An 18,568-nucleotide genomic window follows, 5' to 3' on the forward strand; every position below is an offset into this window, starting at 1 on the left:
ACACCCCTTCATGCTAAAAACACTCAATAAACTAGGTATTGATGGAACATATCTCAAAATAATAAGAACGATTTATGAAAAACCCGTAGCCAATATCATACTGAATGGGCAAAAGCCAGAAGCATTCCCTTTGAAAACCAGCACAAGACAAGGATGCCCCCTCTCACCACTCCTATTCAACATAGTAGTAGAAGTTCTCACCAGGGCAATCAGGCAAGAGAAAGAAACAAATGGTATTCAAATAGGAAGAGATGAAGTCAAATTGTCTGTTTGCAGATTACATAATTGTATAATTAGAAAACCCCATCGTCTCAGCTCAAAATCTCCTTAAGCTGATAAGCAACTTCAGCAAAGTCTCAGGATACAAAATCAATGTGCAAAAATCACAATCATTCGTATACACCAACAATAGACAAACAGAGAGCCAAATCATGAGTGAACTCCCATTCACTATTGCTACAAAGAGAATAAAATACCTAGGAATCCAACTTACAAGGGACATGAGGACTTTTTCAAGGAGAACTACAAACGACTGCTCCAGGAAATAAGAGAGGGCACAAACAAATGGAAAACATTCCATGCTCATGGATAGGAAGAACTGATACCGTGAAAATGGCCATACTGCCCCAAGTAATGTATAGATTCAATGCTATTCCCATCAAGCTACCATTGACTTCCTTCACGGAATTAGAAAAATCTACTTTAAATTTCATACAAAACAAAAAAGAGCCCATATAGCCAAGACAGTCCTAAGCAAAAGGAACAAAGGTGGAGGCATGACGCTGCCTGACTTCAAACTATACTACAAGGCTACAATAACCAAAAGAGCATGGTACTGATACCAAAACAGATATATAGACCAATGGGACAGAACAGAGGCCTCAGAAATAACACTACACATCTACAACCATCTGATCTTTGACAAACCTGACAAACACAAGCAATGGGGAAAGGATTCCCTATTTAATCAATGGTGTTGGGAAAACTGGCTAGCAGCAGAAAACTGAAACTGGACCCCTTGCTTACACCTTATACAAAAATTAACTGAAGATGAATTAAAGACTTAAACATAAGACCTAAAAGCATAAAAACTCTAGAAGAAAACCTAGGCAATACAATTCAGGACATAGGCATGGGCGAAGACTTCATGACTAAAACAACAAAAGCAATTGCAACAAAAGCCAAAATTGACAAATGGGATCTAATTAAACTAAAGAGCTTCTGCTCAGCAAAAGAAACTATCATCAGAGTGAACAGGCAACCTACAGAATGGGAGAAAATGTTGCAATCTATCCATCTGACAAAGGTCTAATATCCACAGTCTACAAGGAACTTAAACAAATTTACAAGAAAAAAAGCAAACAACCCCATCAAAAAGTGGGTGAAGGATATGAACAGACACTTCTCAAAAGAAAACATTATGCAGCCAACAAACATATGAAAAAAAAGGTCACCATCACTGGTCATTAGAGAAATGCAAATCAAAACTACAATGAGATACCATCTCGTGCTGGTTAGAATGGCGATTATTAAAAAGTCAGGTAACAACAGATGCTGGAGAGGATATGGAGAAATAGGAACACTTTGAAACTGTTGGTGGGAGTGTAAATTAGTTCAACCATTGTGGAAGACAGTGTGGCAATTCCTCAAGAATCCAGAATCAGAAATGCCATTTGATCCAGCAATCCCATTACTGGGCATATAGCCAAAGGATTATAAATCTTTCTACTATAAAGACACATGCACATATATGTTTATTGCAGCACTAATCACAATAGCAAAGACTTGGAACCAATCCAGATGCCCATTAATGATAGACTGGATAAAGAAAATGTGGCACATATGCACTGTAGAATAGTAGGCAACCATAAAAAAGGATAAGTTCAGGTCCTTTGCAGGGACATGGATGAAGCTGGAAACCATCATTCTCAGCAAACTAACACAGGAACAGAAAACCAAACATCGCATTTCCCACTCACAAGTGGGAGTTGAACAACGAGAACACATGGACACAGAGAAAGGAACATCACACACCAGGGTCTGTCAGGGGGTGGGGGGCAAGGGGAGGGATAGCGTTAGGAGGGATTATAGGAGTGAATCACTGTGCCCAGCCTTGTTTCCTTTCTTAAATTAAAAAAAAAATTTTAGAGACGGGGTCTCACTATGTTGCACAGGCTGTATTCGAATCCCTGGGTTCAAGCAATCCTCCCACCTCAGCCTCCTGAGTGGCTGGGGCCATGACGTGCACCACCATGCCTGGCTTGTGATCAGTCATCTTTGATGTTACTACTGTAATTGTTTTGGTGCCACGAACCACACCCGTATAAGACAGTGAACTTAATAAATATTGTGTGTTCTGACTGCTCCACTGACCGATACCCTCCCATCTCTCTCCCTCTCTTAGGGCCTCCCTATTCCCTGAGACACAACAATATTGAAATTTGGCTAATGAATAACCCTACAAGGAACTCTAAGTGTTCAGGTGAAAGAAAGAGTCACACATCTCTCACTTGAAATCAAAAGCTAGAAATGATTAAACTTAGTGAGGAAGACATGTTGAAAGCTGAGACAGGCCAAAAGCTCTATCTCTTATACCAGTTAACCAACTTGTGAATGCAAAGGAAATGTTCTTGAAGGAAATTAAAAGTGCTACTCCAGAGAAACACAATAGATAAGAAAGCAAAACAGCCTTATTGCTGACATGCAGAAAAATGTAATAATCTGAATAGGAGATCAAACCAACCACAGCATTCCTGTAAATCAAAGCCTAATCTGGAGGAAGAGCCTAACTTTTTCATTCCATAAAGGCTGAGGGGTAAGTGAGGAAGCTAGCAGGTATTGGTTCATGAGGTTGAAGGAAAGAAGTTGTCTCCATAACATAATCACAAAAGTGCAAGGTGAAGCAGCAAGTGCAAGATGGGGAAGCTGCAGCAAGTTATCCAGGAGACTCAGCTAAGATGATTGATGATGGTGATTACATGAAACAACAGATTTTCATTGTAGACGAAACAGCCTTCTATGGGAAGAAGATGCCATCTAGGGCTTTCATAGCTAGAAAGGAGAAGTCAATGCCTGCCTTCAAAGCTTCAAAGGACAGGCTGACTCTCTTGTTAGGAGCTAATGCAGCTGGTGACTTTAAGTTGAAGCCAATGCTCATTTCCATTCCAAGAGTCCTAGGGTCCTGAAAAGTTATGCTAAATCTATCCTCCCTGTGCTCTATAAATGGAACAAACAAGCCTGGATGCCAGCACATCTGTTTACAGCGTGGTTTACTAGATATTTTAAGCCCACTGTTGAGACCTATTGCTCAGAATAAAAGATTTCTTTGAAAATATTACTGCTTATTTACAAGACACCTGATAACCCAAGAATTCTGATGGAGATGTACAAGGTTAATATTTTGTTCATGCCTGCTGACACAACATCCATTTTGCAGCCTATGGATCAAGGAGTATTCTGACTTACAAGTCTAATTATTTAAGAAATAAAATTTGTAAGGCTATAGTTATCATAGGCAGTGAGTCCTCTTATGGACCTCAGCAAAGTAAATTGGAAACCTTCTGAAAAGAATTCGTGATTCCAGAAGCCATGAGGAACATTCATGATTTATGGGAGGTGGTCAAAATATCATCATTAACAGTTTGGAATAAGTTGATTCCAACCCTCATGGATGACTTTGAGGGGTTCATGACTTCAGTGGAAGATGTTAACTGCAGATGTGGTGGAAATAGCAAGAGAACTAGAATTAGGAGTGGAGCCGGAAAATATGACTGAATTGCTGCCATCTCAGGAACAGACTTGGGCAGATGAGGAGTTGCTTCCTATGGATAAGCAAAAATCGTGATTTCTTGAGATGGAATCTACTCTCAGTGAAAATGCTATGAGCACTGTTGAAATGACAACAAAAGATTTAGAATATTACATAAACTTAGTTGATAAAGTAGCATAGGGGTTTGAGAGGACCGACTCCAGTTTTGAAAGAAATTCTACTGTAAGTAAACTGCTATAGAACAGCATCACTTGCTACAGAGAAATCTTTCATGAAAGGAAGAGTCCACTGATGTGGCAAATCCACTGTTGTCTTATTTTAAGAAATTGCCACAGCCACCCCCACCTTCAGCAACCACCACCTGCAGCATCAACATGAAGGCAAGACCATCAACCAGCAAAAAGATTATGACAATTTAGACATTCCCATGAATGTAATATACATATCTTTGGAATTTGGGAGAAATCTGGAGGACTCAGAGAAAACCCACGCAGACGTGGGCAGTATGTGCAAACCATATAGACGGTAGTAGCCTAGGCTACTGCAATCACTGAACGCTCAGACGATTGCTAGCATTTTTAAGCAACAAGGTATTTTAAATTAAGGTATGTACATGCTTTTTAAATACATAACACTATTGCACACTTAATAAACTAATATAGTGGAAATGTAACTTTTATATACACTAAGGAAAGAAAAAATTCATGTGACTTGCTTTATTGCTGTGGTCTGGGACTGAATCTGCAATATCCATAGGTATGCCTGTACCTACTCTGTAAGATTAATGTGAGGAACATAAGAGGTGGCAAATTTAAATGGTCCAGTACAGTGCCTAGCACGTAGCTGGCCCTGGGTGAACATTCATTCCTATCCCTTTTCCACTCAGTGAGTCTCGTGGATGGATTGCAGGAAGGATAGTGGTGATGTGGTAAAGGAGAGGAGTGGAGAATTTCGTCCCAAAATCAATCATCTAGCCGTTGGGTGAAAGTGCTTGATTTCTCCCATGATCTGCAGAAGGAAGCTGCCATGGGCATGAGCCCAACCAGGGGTGCTCTCAGCCTTTTAAAATGTTATACATTCCTCTCTACTGGGTACGGCCTGGCAGCGCCTCAGCAACTCCTCGCCAACCTAACTTCCCAGAAGGTCAGCTCATGTTCCTCCACCCATCTCCAGAGGCAGGGGTGAAACAAGAAAAGCAACACTCCAGGGAGGGAGCCTCTCCCAGCCTCAACTCAGAGGCCTGTCTCAGAGGCAGCCTCACCCCTTGGACTCCAGTGCTCTTCAACAGTTGAGTGGCTACCACAGTGTGTGTTTTCAGGGGATGGTTACTGTTTCTCCAACAAACCACCTGCTGGTCAACTGTGAATAGAGCAAGGAGTCACCCAACAGGATTCCTCTCTGTCTCACAGTTCAACCCAAATATTCAACTGAAAGCAAGTTAAGGGCATGCACAGGGTTTTTTGTGCAATGGCCTTGACCTTGACCTGTAAAGACCACTAACTAACCAAGACCAGAGCCTCCAGAAGACCAGGTGGGGCCAGCACAGAAGCCTGACCATTCCTTTCAAATGAATTTTCATTCCTAAGGAACCGTTGGCCAACTTGCCCAGTGGTCCTTGATACCTCCTGCCACTTTTACATATCCTGCCTGAGGGTTCAATTTAGCTTCTGTAGTAGAATAAGTGTTGGAGTCCACCCAACAATCATTTGCCCTTCAATTAGGGAAGTTGTCACTTACCACCCCATGTTTAGTCCAAGCACCAAGGTGAATTGACTCCACCCTCCACTCTCAAGATGGCATAGGACTTGGGAATGGTCAGTTAGATCATTCCATTCCCTTGGCTGTGGCAACTGGACACATTGCTCGGAGAGCCAACAAAGCCATTAAGTTGCAATGAGTTTTTTTTCTGGGACTGCTGAGAATGAGGCAAGTCCATGATAATAAACTTGACCCTGGGAGAAGGTAAGCATCAAGCTGATCAGTGCCACCACATGGAGAGGTGAAAGTGGCATTAACACAGAGGAGAGAAGAGCAGAGCGGAGAAGACAGGACAGCTGATGGCACTGTGTGAGTTCCTGGATCAAACCTTGCCTAATGTATGCCTAGCATGCATCGCTACCTAAGCCAATCTATTCTCTTTCTAATGGAGGCCAATTTGAGTTGGTTCCATGTCTTAAAAAAGAAATAGTTCTCACGAATACATCTTCTGTCCCTTTGGCTGTCTTGACTTTGCACTGTGGACAGGGTTATCTAGTTAGACTCAGCCTTCATGGTTCTCTAACTCAGGACCCCACTTCCCTCCCAACTTCTCTCCTCAAACTCTTAGAACATTGTTTTGGGGCTTCTGGTTGGAAGCCAGGCTTTGATTCCAGGAGCTCCAGAGCTCCCCAAGTCGGGCAGCTGCAGGCTGTCTTCATCCACCACTCGATGCCAACAACTGTGGAAGCTCTATCCATTTTTTTTTTTTTTTTGAGATGGAGTCTTGCTCTGTCGCCCGGGCTGGAGTGCAGTGGCCGGATCTCAGCTCACTGCAAGCTCCGCCTCCCGGGTTTACGCCATTCTCCTGGCTCAGCCTCCGGAGTAGCTGGGACTACAGGCGCCCGCCACCTCGCCCAGCTAGTTTTTTGTATTTTTAGTAGAGACGGGGTTTCACCGTGTTAGCCAGGATGGTCTCGATCTCCTGACCTCGTGATCCGCCCATCTCAGCCTCCCAAAGTGCTGGGATTACAGGCTTGAGCCACCGCGCCCAGCTCTATCTTAACGTTTCCAGCCCAGGCAGTCAAGACTCTGATCCCAGAGGCTGAGAAACAGCAGGAAAAGTCACTACTGTTCACAGAAGAGAAGGTGAGTGAAGCCAGTTTCTCCACCACCACCACTACCTCACAGCAGCCGAGAGCATCAGAGCTCCTGCCTCTGAGCCACATTGGGAAAGCCCCGTGAGGTTGTGCGTGATGCCCTTGTGCTATTTCAAAGTCCAGCCAAGTGGACACAAGTCACACACAGTCTGGATCAATCTGGAGAGCCTGAACTGCCCCATAGGGCAGTGAACCTGCTGATTCACTCCCACAAATGGCCACTGAAGATTGTCAGCCTAGATTTTCCCAACAGAGAACAGAGACAGAGACCCCCACTCCCACCCCCAAACCTGTCTTTTCTACCACGTGCTCTGGACATCAGGAGCATGCATTGTGTGGTTCTAAAACCTGGACTAGAAAGGTGACAGCAACCTCCACCCCTTCCCTGGCCCCACTATGAACCACCTAAATCAGCAACAGAGAGCCCTGTGGGAGGCTGGATGCCAGTGGAATCCACACCGCAGTACTAGCAGAGAAGAAAGATGGTCACAGCCCCTTTATGAAATGGACTAACGCATTCAGAATTCTCGTGGAGCACGGAAAGTGAAAGAAGCTCATGTCAATGGTGCTGAGCACTCCATGGAAACCATCCTTCATATGGCACCAGGTCACGGGCACTCCCAGGTCTTCCAGCCTCTTCTTGTACAACAGCGAATGGTCCCGGAGAGCATCATACTCACAGCTCACGATGCAAGTTTCCGGGAGCTGAGACACTACATCATCTTCTGCAATCAGAGGCGAGCACATCACATCCAGGACAACACTTACTTCCAAGTAAGCAGCTTCATTTACAGGCTTAGGGGGCATCGGTCGGTAGCCCCTCTTCTTAAATCTCTCGGGGATGTTTTCTGGGCCCAACCACTTTCTGTACTTTTCCCAGACTTTGGCAGGCAAATGGGCGCCTTTCATGATGACCTCTTGCCAGGAGGAACTGAAATCCAGATATTGAGAAAAACAGTAGCAGCCTAAACTCCAGTTGAGCAGGGGGATGTTTTTATTCTGTTGAAAGGAAGGGGTTTGTAAATCCAGGGCTTGGAGACTGGCGTAGATCAGGATCTGAGCTCGGATCCGGGGCAGATCTGGCCTGTCCACAAGTTTTTGACAAACCACCGTGGCTATTCCCCCTCCCAAACTGTCACCACAGACCACAACCCGGGCTGGATCCACTCCGTATGCATCCAGGGACTTCAGGAAGTGGATGGTGGCCACCAAGCAGTCTCTTATTGGCACTGGAAACTTATGCTTAGGTAACTGGCGGTAACTAAAAAGGAATCAAGAAACAGTTGATACACAATGCCCCAGCAGATCCAAAAATATCAGCGTCTAGCATCGTTTAGCCCAAATTAGTTCATTCACTTCCCTTTCTGAAACTTGAGCAGCATACCTAGGCAGGTGCCATTCCTACTGTCTCAATGCCCTAATGGGGGACCTGTGTCACGAGACATCCACCAATTGGCTAACAGTGTGAATATCACCCACACTAGCCCCATCTTCCTGAACCTACCTCATGTTGCTTCCCTGACTCACCTGCTCCTGCTTCCTGTTTTATGATTCTTGTACGAGCAACTTCAAGGCCTGCTTGGGTTTTTAATTAATCATGCCATACCTACAGATTTTGTTAGGGGGGATCTTATAGACTTAAATACAGCAGGTCAGCCAGGCCAGTGGCTCATGCCTTTAATTTCAGCATTTTAGGAGGCCGAGGTGGGCCAATTCCTTGAGTCCAAGAGTTCAAGGCCAGCCTGGGCAACATGGTGAGACCCCATCTCTACAAAGAATACAAACAATTAGCTGGCCGTGGTGGTGGATGCCTGTAGTCCCAGCTACTCAGGAGGCTAAGGCAAGTGGATTGCTTGGGCCTGGGAGGTTGAGGCTACAGTGAGCTATGATCATGCCACTGCACTCTAGCCTGAGCGACAGAGTGAGATTCTGTCTCAAAGAAGAAAAAAAAAAAGCAGCCCTCAAATAATGTCATTTCGTTCAACATTGTTTCATTATATTGATGAAAGAAAGAAAAATGACTCCAGCCTAGGCTACTACTGTTTGTGTGGAGTCTACACATTCTCCTCACATCTGTGTGGGTTTTCTCCCGGTCTTCCAGTTTCCTCCCACATCCCAACGATGTGTACGTTACATTCATGAGCATGTCTAAATTGTCCCGGTCCAAGTGAATGTGGATGTAGGTGTGAGTGTGCCCTGCGATAGGAGGGTGTCCTGTCCAGGGCTGGTTCCTGCCTTGTTCCCTGAGCTGCAGGGATAGGATCCAGCCCCCCATGACCCTGAATTAGAATAAGTGAGTTGGAAACCGAATAGATGAAGGAATATACATTATTGCAAAATGAAAATGCATAAAGCCAGCCAGGTGCGGTGGTTCACGCCTGTAATCCCAACACTTTGGGAGGCCGAGGCAGGTGGATCACCTGAGGTCAGGAGTTCAAGACCAGCCTAACCAACATGGAGAAACCCTGTCTCTACTAAAAATACAAAATTAACTGGGCATGGTGGCACATGCCTGTAATCCCAGCTACTCAGGAAGGCTGAGGCAGAAGAATCCCTTGAACCGGGGAGGTAGAGGTTGTGGTGAGCTGAGATCGCACCGTTGCACTCCAACCCAGGCAACAAGAGTGAAACTCTGTCTCAGAAAAAAAAAAAAAAAAAAAAATTTATGAAGTCAGCCAAGCACAGTGGCTCACGCCTGTAATCCCAGCAATTTGGAAGGCCAAGGCAGATGGATCGCCTGAGCTCAGGAGTTCAAAACTAGCCTGGGCAACATGGTGAAACCCTGCCTCTACCAAAAATACAAAAAACTAGCCAGGTATGGTGGTGTGCATCTGTGGTCCCAGCTATTCAGGAGGCTGAGGCCCAAAAATTGCTTGAGCCCAGGAGGCGGAGGTTGCAGTGAGCCGAGATCGCACCACTGTACTCCAGCCTGGGTGACAGAGGGAGAGCCCATCTCAAAAAAAAAAAAAAAATGCGTAAAGTCTACAATAATCATACATCTGCACAAAAATAAATGATGCAGTACAGAAGCTCTCAGTGAGCCTGCCACATTGTGAGCTTGGTTTTGAACTGGGAGATGGTCAGAGGTACTCTTGACAATTTTCAGCTTGCAAACATTTATTCCTAGATTTAACCTACCACCAGAATGACCACCATCACTCACTGATTCACCAAGAATTGGGTAAACAATTATCTTTTTGTTTTTATCAATCTTTTAAAAATATATGTATAGCTCACGTTTATTTCAATTTTTAATATTAGCAGGTTTTGGTCTTTATTTAGAAGCTTACAGCAGGCATAGGGGCTCACACCTGTAATCTCAGCACTTTGAGAAGCTGAGGAAGAAGGATTGCCTGACCTCAGAAGTTTGAGACCAGCCTGGGCAACATGGCAAGCCCTCATCTCTACTAAAGAAAATGATAAAATATAAAAGTAGTAAAATACATTTTTAAAAAATTTAATACATTTGCTGGTGTTTTGTGACCAGGATTATACCATCAGAGCTTAATTCTGTTTATATCAATTAGCCTAGGTTTTGTAATAGGTAAAATTGGTTTTACTCCAAGTCGTAGTTCCAAGAACCTGTCAACAGTGTTGAGGACTGACTGTACCACCAGAGGTCAGAGATATACAGCACTCTTCCAAACAAGCTTTGCACACTCAACACCATTGCTGCCATGCCTACGTAGTATTGCTAAGAGATTCCAGAAATCCAGATTTTGTGAGAAAGTTCACTATTTTTCAATGATGGCCACAAATAAAAAAAAAAGAAAGAAAGAAAGAAAAGAAAAAGAAATACTCTACGGGACTAACAAATGGCTGATGCTATTTCCATTCCATACCCCCATTTCAGGCCACCTGGGAATAGGAAGTCCTGGAGAGCAATGTCCTTAACTCCAAAATCCTGTCTACCTTGGATTTAGAAAATAACTTTCTAGCGGAGACTTGCTAGCATGTTCTACTGACAATCTCTTGGTTTGGCACAACCAAAATGATAATGTGTCCAGCAACATCCCACGGTAGCACGGTAGAAACCCTTCTGGAGCTAAGAATTGTAAAGTCAAGGGTTTATCCAGTTCTCTCTCTCATCTCATCTCTTCATTTTGTTTTGTTTTGTTTTGTTTTGTTTTGTTTTGAGACGGAGTCTTACTCTGTCATCCAGGCTAGAGTGCAGTGGCGCCATCTCAGCTCACCGTAACCTCTGCCTTCCCGGTTCAAGTGATTCTCCTGCCTCAGCCTCCTGAGTAGCTGGGACTACAGGCACATGCCACCACGCCTGGCTAATTTTTGTATTTTTAGTAGAGACAAGGTTTCACCATGTTGGCCAGGCTGGTCTTGAACTCCTGGCCTCAAGTTATCCACCCGCCTTGGCCTCCCAAAGTGCTGGGATTACAAGCATGAACCACTGTGCCCGGCTTCATCTCTTCATTTTCTACTCTCCTCAGGTAGCTGTGCCATAAGAAAGTTGGCATATGTACCCCCACTGAGACGCAGAGAACTGATATTTCTGTAGAGTGTGTACCTTTACAGGAAACTACAGGGAAACTTAACCAGGAGGAACCACGTGTGTGATGCTGCGTCAGGCAGCAGGACAGGGGACCCAATGCCCACCATGCTCTCTTTGAGGCTCCAGGCTGGGTAGTGACTGTTAGAGATCCATTAGGAGAGACAATGGGTTTGGTTTTCTTTTTGTTTTTCTCGCTTTCTTCAGTGGGTCTCTGCCAGAGGGACCTCCCTTTTGGGAGCACTTGGAAGTGGATGTGGCAGCATTTCGGGTTGTTTGAGTGATGGTACAGGGTACCACAGGCATTTAGCAGAGAGAGGTGCTGGGCTGTTTTACTCAGAGAAGAGCTATGTCGCCCAGGTGTTCGTACAGTGAAACTCTGCACCTGATCCGCTTAAAAAAGACCACCTCCTACCCAGCTTCCAAACGCACAAAACGCCTCTGTTTAAACAAACCCAAGGCCCACATGCACAGAGGAAGGGGTTCCCCATTCTCTGTCTCTCCATCTGTCTTCACCTCCCCTTATTTTTCTCTCACTCTCTTTTTCTTGTTTTGTTTTGTTTAAGACAGGGTCTTGTTCTGTCACCCAGGCTGAGTGTAGTGGCGCAATCACGGCTCACTGCAACCTCCCAGGCTCAGGTTCTTCTTCCACCTTGGCCTCCCAAGTATCTGGGACTACAAGCATATACCACCACATCTGGCTAATTTTTGTAAAAATGGGATCTCACTATGTTGCCCAGGCTGGTCTGAACTCCTGGGCTCAAGGATTCCACCCGCCGTGGCCTCCCTAAGTGTTGGGATTACAGGCGTGAGCCACCATACCCAGCTGCCTTCTCTTTCTCTCTTCACTGGCTTCTCCCAGCCCATCCTCGCCTCTGGGCTTCCTCCAGCACCAATCTGCTCCCAACCCCCACCCCCATTTCTTCTTCCTACCCCATCTCTCCACATCAGAGCCTTGCTCCCTGCGGGCTCCCTGGAATCTCCCCTTTACTCACCCAACTGCCAGAACCACAGAGTCACTCTCCTTGCACAAACGAGAGCATATGCCATGGTGGGTTTCTAGAAAATAAATGGTTTTTAACATTCACTAGGAAGGCTTCCTTTGCCAGCCATTGTTGCTGTCTTCTTCTTATAGACACAGCCCTTGGGCCAGCGGTGACTAGGTTTTCCTCTACTCCAGCAAAGCTCTGGTCAATCTTCTCACTGATTCTCCTTCATGGTACTGCCTGAACAACTTTCTCTAAGACGCCCACCCTCCGATCCATCCTACAAGTCATTAAAAATATCTGCAAAGCTGTTTGACTGTAGAGTGCGGAGGTTTAGGGTGTGAGCTCTGGATTCAGACAGACTGGAGTTCAAATCTCATCTTTGCCTCCTTCTAGTTTGAGATGACATAGTGCCTAGCACACCTCTTAACCTCCTGAGGCTTGATTTCCTCATCTGTGAACCGGGGTAATGATAATATCTAACTCATAGAGTGCTGGAGTTAGAATGAGATCATCCACATATAGGATTCTCACAGTGCCTGCGTGTAATTAATAACATTAATACATATTGCTTAATAAATATTGGCGTTACTATCATTCTCATACAGACAAAACCAACATCACCATTGCATTAAATCCCATATTCTCAAAGGCTGCCATACTGGGACCCTGGCATTCCACAGATTAGGAAACATATAAAGATGTTTCCCCTCCCCCAATTCCCTGGGAGTAATAATTAAGATAGTAAACTTGGCTGGGCGCGGTGGCTCAAGCCTGTAATCCCAGCACTTTGGGAGGCCGAGACAGGCGGATCACGAGGTCAGGAGATCGAGACCATCCTGGCTAACACAGTGAAACCCCATCTCTACTTTAAAAATGCAAAAAACTAGCCAGGCGAGGTGGCGGGCGCCTGCAGTCCCAGCTACTTCGGAGGCTGAGGCAGGAGAATGGTGTGAACCCGGGAGGCAGAGCTTGCAGTGAGCTGAGATCCGGCCACTGCACTCCAGCCTGGGCGACAGAGCGATACTCCGTCTCAAAAAAAAAAAAAAAAAAAAAAAAAAATAGTAAACTTGTCTCAATAGTGACAAGATTTGATTTTTCTCAAATCTTCCTATTTGTCTGTACCAGAATTTGTCTTAGCAACACCTGATGTGAAACAAAATGCTGTGTTTTCATTCTTTTCATTTAAAATATCCTTATTTCCAACTAAATAGAGGTGGTGATTATAAGTAAAGTAGTGATATATACATGTATATATTTATATGTATATACATATGTACACATATAAATGCAAGTAAGGGTATATTTCAGGATCTTTACCTTACAGTATCCTTCCTTATATTACAGTATTATTACATTTAAGGATTACATTTAGGTAAATAAAGAGATACATAAGAGGGCAATATACTCCATATTTTTGCCCCCTCAATGATCTGTAGACCATGAACTGCTCTGGTGTTCCCTGGTAATAATAGCAGACTTTAAGCCCCAGGAAGATGCCCATTCTTTCAAGTCACGTTAAGGCGTGCCACCACCCTTTGGGAGGTGTGAGAAAAGGGTTCTTACTCAAGCTCCCCATGGCGCCCCCGCCACCGTGGTAGTACACGATGCCGGGCTTCAGGGTGCAGGTGGATGCCTTGGGCTGATACAGCTTCACAGGGATTGTCCCAAAGCGGAAATCTGTGACCACAACATCGGGGTCATACTTTAGCGGCGGCAGATCGTGCACGAAACGGATAAATTGGGGCATAGAACAGATTCTGAGCTTCTCAAACATCATCCCCTGTTGGAGAGAGAAGAAGAAATCTGTCGAGATGGGTTTCTTCACAGGCCATCTGGAGTCTGGCCTTCACAACCTACCCTCCACAGGTGATGAAAGGAGTTTTTGGAAACTGCAGTCAGATTGGACCACAGCCCTGCTCAAGCCCTCAGTACCCTCAGGACACCTGCAGGAAAATCCACTCTCATGCAGGCCCAGGTGATCACAGCATCAGCCAGCACCTCTCAACCCAGTCTCCTGACACCTTCCACTGCAGCCACTACAAGCCAGACTTCTGGGCACCCCCGATGGCCCCTGTACTTGCAACACCCACCTCCACCACGAGGCCCTGCTCCACCTCAGCCTGGGCGCGACCTCTGTTTCCAGGGAGGCCTTCCTGTGCCATCCCAGCCAATCTGGCCACCCCAAGCCTGTGTAGCTAACTATAGTGTGGGTACATTTTTTAAAAACAGGAAGGGGGAGTTCATATCTTTTGAAAATGCCTACTGAACAATTTTAGGATAAAATAATATGATGTCCAAGATTGGCTTCTTAAATAAATGAAAATAAGGGAAAAGTTAGGGACATTTAGGGACACAAAGAAGGGAGATGGGCCAGGAGTCAGTGATGGTGACATTGGAGAGTGGGCACCCTGTTCCCCTTTGGTATATGTCAAGGTTTCATAAAGAGTTGAAAATACAGCCAGGCACAGTGGCTGATGCCTGTAATCCCAGCACTTTGGGAGGCCAAGGCTGGTGGATCACTTGAGGTCAAGAGTTCAAGGCCAGCCTGGCCAACATGGTGAAACCCCGTCTCTACTAAAAATACAAAAATCAGCCGGGTGTGGTGGTGGGCTCCTGTATTCCCAGCTATTTGGGAGGCTGAGGTAGAAGAATCTCTTGAACCCGAGAGGAAGAGGTTGCAATAAGCTAAGATCATGCCATTGCACTCCAGCCTGGGCAATGAGAGTGAAACTCCAGCTCAAAAAAAAAGTTTAAAACACGTAAATAAAGAGGGGTCTCCCTCTGGGTATCCTTTCCAGCGTTTCCTAATCCTTGTCTGTGCCACAGCAATTTTGGCCACAGGTAAAAGACTGCAGGCCTCATTTGAGAGCTTTTTTTTTTTTCTGGCAAGACAGAGGCCTCGCTATGTCACCCAGGCTGGTCTCAAACTCCTGGACTCAAACGAGCCTCCCACCTCAGCCTCCCAAAGTGCTGGGATTACAGGTGTGAGCCACTACACTCAGCCCAGAACATTTTTAAATACATAAAATAAATACATGGGATTTTAAAGAAAAGCAGTTTTATCTAAATATACTTATCAAAATATTAAAATGTATGACATAATAACATAGGTGCTTCCTTACTAGCACATAGAGTAATAAGATCTAACTGCTGCCTGACACTACCCTAGTTTCAAAGAAATGAGAATACATGAGTTTTCACAATGTCTAATAGGCTATGCAAATATGTCTGATTCCTCTTTGGTGACAAAGTCGAGGTCTGGCTTTCAGGGCTGTGGTTTGTTGCCTTCATTCCTCATAGAAAGAATTTCAATTGGAAGTTAGTTGTGAAAATGGGGTAATTTTGACCCCATCCAAATCCATGACCCCCTTGTGTTCTGTGACCCCAGAGGCTCAAGGAGCCCAAGGAGAGAAGCCCTGCTCGACTCCCCTGATGGGTTTTGCTGTCCTCTTTGTATTCTCCACTTTGGGAAGCTGTTTATCTGTAGCTTGTTCACTTGTGGGTTTGGTCCTTTATGGACCACTTCCCCGCCCCCCTACTACCTGGACCCTACAAACTCCCTCAAGGCAGACCTGTGGGAACTTTATCTCTCTCACCTGTCATTGGCCCTAGGGCCCAGAACTGGAGCAGGACACACAGTAGTTGCATGACACATCTTTGCATAAAAAGTAAATGAATCAAGAAAGAGTAACAATGGCTACTATTTAGAGAGGGCTCCCTCTGCGCCAGGCGTTATAATAAGCCCTCTGGAGAGGGTTATTCATGGAGTCCCCACAAAATGCTGTGAAGCAGGGGCAATTTTCCCTACTTTGTAAAGGAGGAAATCGAGTCACTGTGTTTGGGAGCCTGGACTACAGAATCTGAGAGTCAAGGGCAGGAAAACCTAGGACCTAATCACTGCATCTTATAAAAGCTGACTCTGGCGATCAGAAGACTTGAGTTCCTGGGATCTTCTCTTTTAGATAATAGCTACATTCTTTTGAATAGCATACAAGTTATTTTGAATAACATAGAAGAAACACCTAGGGTGTCTCTTGAGAAGAGGCGCTGGCAATTGCTTTTCGTTATGTAAGAAACTTACAAAAAATATTTTGTGTATTCAATTTCTGTCAAAGTACAAGAAATCCATACTGGCAAAACCTACACAGTTCCATTTACAGGTATTTGAACAAATTACACCAGATATTACCTAGGCAGCTTTCTAGCTCTCAAAAGCAACAACATATTTTTTAAGTCATATTCTGTAGTTTTGCTCACTGACACTAATTTACTCATCTGCTACCTGTTTACTTTGTGGCTTGTTGACTCTAGCTAGCAGACAGATAGCAATGGGGGCCCAGATACTCAGGAAAATTCATTCATATCTTCACAACTTCGGAGAGTGGTGAGTGCTGTGAATAATATGGATGCATTTATGGACACATGAACTGTACACTTAAAAATGGGAAAGGTGGTAAATTTTATATGCATGTTTTACCTCAATTTTAAAAAATAAAACAAACCAACAACAAAAAAGAAAGTCAGATGGGAGACACACAGGTGGATAGAATCAGACTGGTTTTCTCCTTCTGTTAACTGAGAAAGCAGATCATTCTTCGAATTTTGTGGATATTAGCCGGGGCCAGCTTCAGAAACAACCAAAGAGGCTGAGACCACCTAATAGAGATTATGCAGGTTTCAGAAGGTGCGATCCCCTGTCACTGCGGGCCCCAAGCTTCTGGTGTGTGATTTTTCCTGTTCCCTTCCTTAATGCTCAGCTGGAGGGGACACATAAAACACAAAACTCACCCATGTCACCAGCAGCTGGACGATGCAATGAAGGACTCTCAGTTTCACAGGGTGGCCAACCGCTGCCGGGATGTGCACAGTGAAAAACTGGCTGCAAATGACCCACAGAGTGACCCCTAGTGAGAACACACAGGCTGCTGCGAGGAAGATCAGGGCCAGGACCCACATGCTGCTTCCAGCTCGGAGAGGGCTGAGAGGAAGCTGTGTGCAGTGTAAACCATTTAGGACATGTTTCAGAGCCACAGATCTCTTCCATTTATAAGTCACACCTGCCCTTCCCCACCTCCCTCCGTCCCACAAACACTGACCCAGCCCAGGTGAGTCACAGACTCAGGTGAGGATGTGGTTCTAGGACAGGGCCCATGCAGAGGAGAAAGTGGCCCATCCAGCCTGATCCAGCCAGAAAAGAAAGTTCTAGAGTCTCAGCTTACAATCTGGCACTGCTAATTAGAAACAGTCTTGGGTAAGCCACCAAGTCACAATGGACATCACAAACACAATTCCTCCCACCGGTCCTTGGACCTCATCCCCTCACTCCCTGATTCAACTCCAGCTTATCATCCATCCATCAGCCTGTGGAGGAGGTCCCAGAGCTGTTGTACAGCGAGCCATTCTCTATATGCCATTCTTCCCCTAGACCTTGGCCAGGCTCCATGCCTCCCCTCTTGCTGGTCTCTGCTCAAATGTTGCCTTCTCAGTGAGGGCATCCCTGGCGATCTTATTTAAATTAACTCCCGCCAGCATGACTACATCCACCTTCCCCATCCCCCGCCCTTCCCCATCCCCCACCTTCCCCATCCCGCCACCTTCCCCATCCCCCACCTTCCTCATCCCCCCACTGCTTGGATTTTCCCTGTGACCTTTATCATCACCTGCCTCACTTGTCTGCTTATTGTCTGGGAAGACAGGGATTTTCTTTTTGTGCCATTTTATCACCAGAGGCTGGATCAGGGCTTGGTACTTTGTAGGTGCTCAGCAAATGCCTATGGAGTGAGGGAATGAATAGACAGGCTTTGTCCTCTTTCTTGCAAATCCAGGAAACTGTGCTTGCTTGCCTTTCCAGGTCAGGTCAAAGGTTGATGTCACCATTGGAAATCTTCCCCTAACAACCAAGTCCCACATCTGCAGTAACAACAGCAATATCTGCTGTGTCTCCCACCTCCCTGCTTGAGTGAGAGAGCAGTGGTTCTCAGGGGAGATTTTACCTCCCAGAAGATATGGGAATATCTGGAAACATTTTTGTTGTCCCCACTCAGGAAGGGGCAGAGGGCTGGTGCTGGAGTGCCATAGACAAGAGGCCAGGGATATTGCCACACATCCTGCAATGCACAAAGACTTATGCAGTGCAGCAAGCTGATAGTAAGGTGGTTGAGAAATCCTGCATTTGCAACACTTGGATTTAAATCCTGGCTCTGCCAAATGCCAGCATGCTGATCATGAGCAAGTTATGTGCACTCAGCCTCAGTTTCCAAGTCTGCCAAATGGGTATAATAACAGTACTCCCCACTCCATAGGACTGTTGGCTGCCTCAAGAACACCAGCCTGTGTCAAGCACTAGTATGAGTCTGGCACATGGGAAGACTTAATTAGATGTCAGGAAGCCGGCCTGAAGCAAGCTTGTTTTCTTTTCTTTCTTTCTTTCTTTCTTTCTTTCTTTCTTTCT

At 45.3% G+C, this 18,568-nt stretch overlaps 1 protein-coding gene across 1 annotated transcript; it reads right to left on the bottom strand.

The window, feature by feature from the left end:
• Window positions 1-7,110: 7,110 nt before the first annotated feature.
• Window positions 7,111-17,101, bottom strand: AADACL3 (arylacetamide deacetylase like 3). The gene is made up of 4 exons (XM_023191943.1): window positions 16,906-17,101; window positions 13,681-13,897; window positions 12,124-12,187; window positions 7,111-7,885 (listed from the first exon to the last, which is right to left on the bottom strand). The coding sequence occupies exons 1-4, from the start codon at window positions 17,071-17,073 to the stop codon at window positions 7,111-7,113; spliced, it is 1,224 nt and encodes a 407-aa protein (XP_023047711.1). The 5' UTR covers window positions 17,074-17,101.
• Window positions 17,102-18,568: the final 1,467 nt, after the last annotated feature.

This window comes from Piliocolobus tephrosceles, chromosome 1 (assembly GCF_002776525.5).
Source record: "Piliocolobus tephrosceles isolate RC106 chromosome 1, ASM277652v3, whole genome shotgun sequence".
Lineage (NCBI taxonomy): Eukaryota > Metazoa > Chordata > Mammalia > Primates > Cercopithecidae > Piliocolobus > Piliocolobus tephrosceles.

Bases quoted from the DNA above. Each gene is read 5' to 3' on its own strand.
- AADACL3 (XM_023191943.1), bottom strand. From the start codon at position 17,073: ATGTGGGTCCTGGCCCTGATCTTCCTCGCAGCAGCCTGTGTGTTCTCA. The intron at 13,898-16,905 runs GTGAGTTTTGTG...TCTCTCCAACAG, and splicing joins TCCAGCTGCTGGTGACATGG to GGGATGATGTTTGAGAAGCT. The intron at 12,188-13,680 runs GTAAGAACCCTT...TTTATTTTCTAG, and splicing joins GGGCGCCATGGGGAGCTTGA to AAACCCACCATGGCATATGC.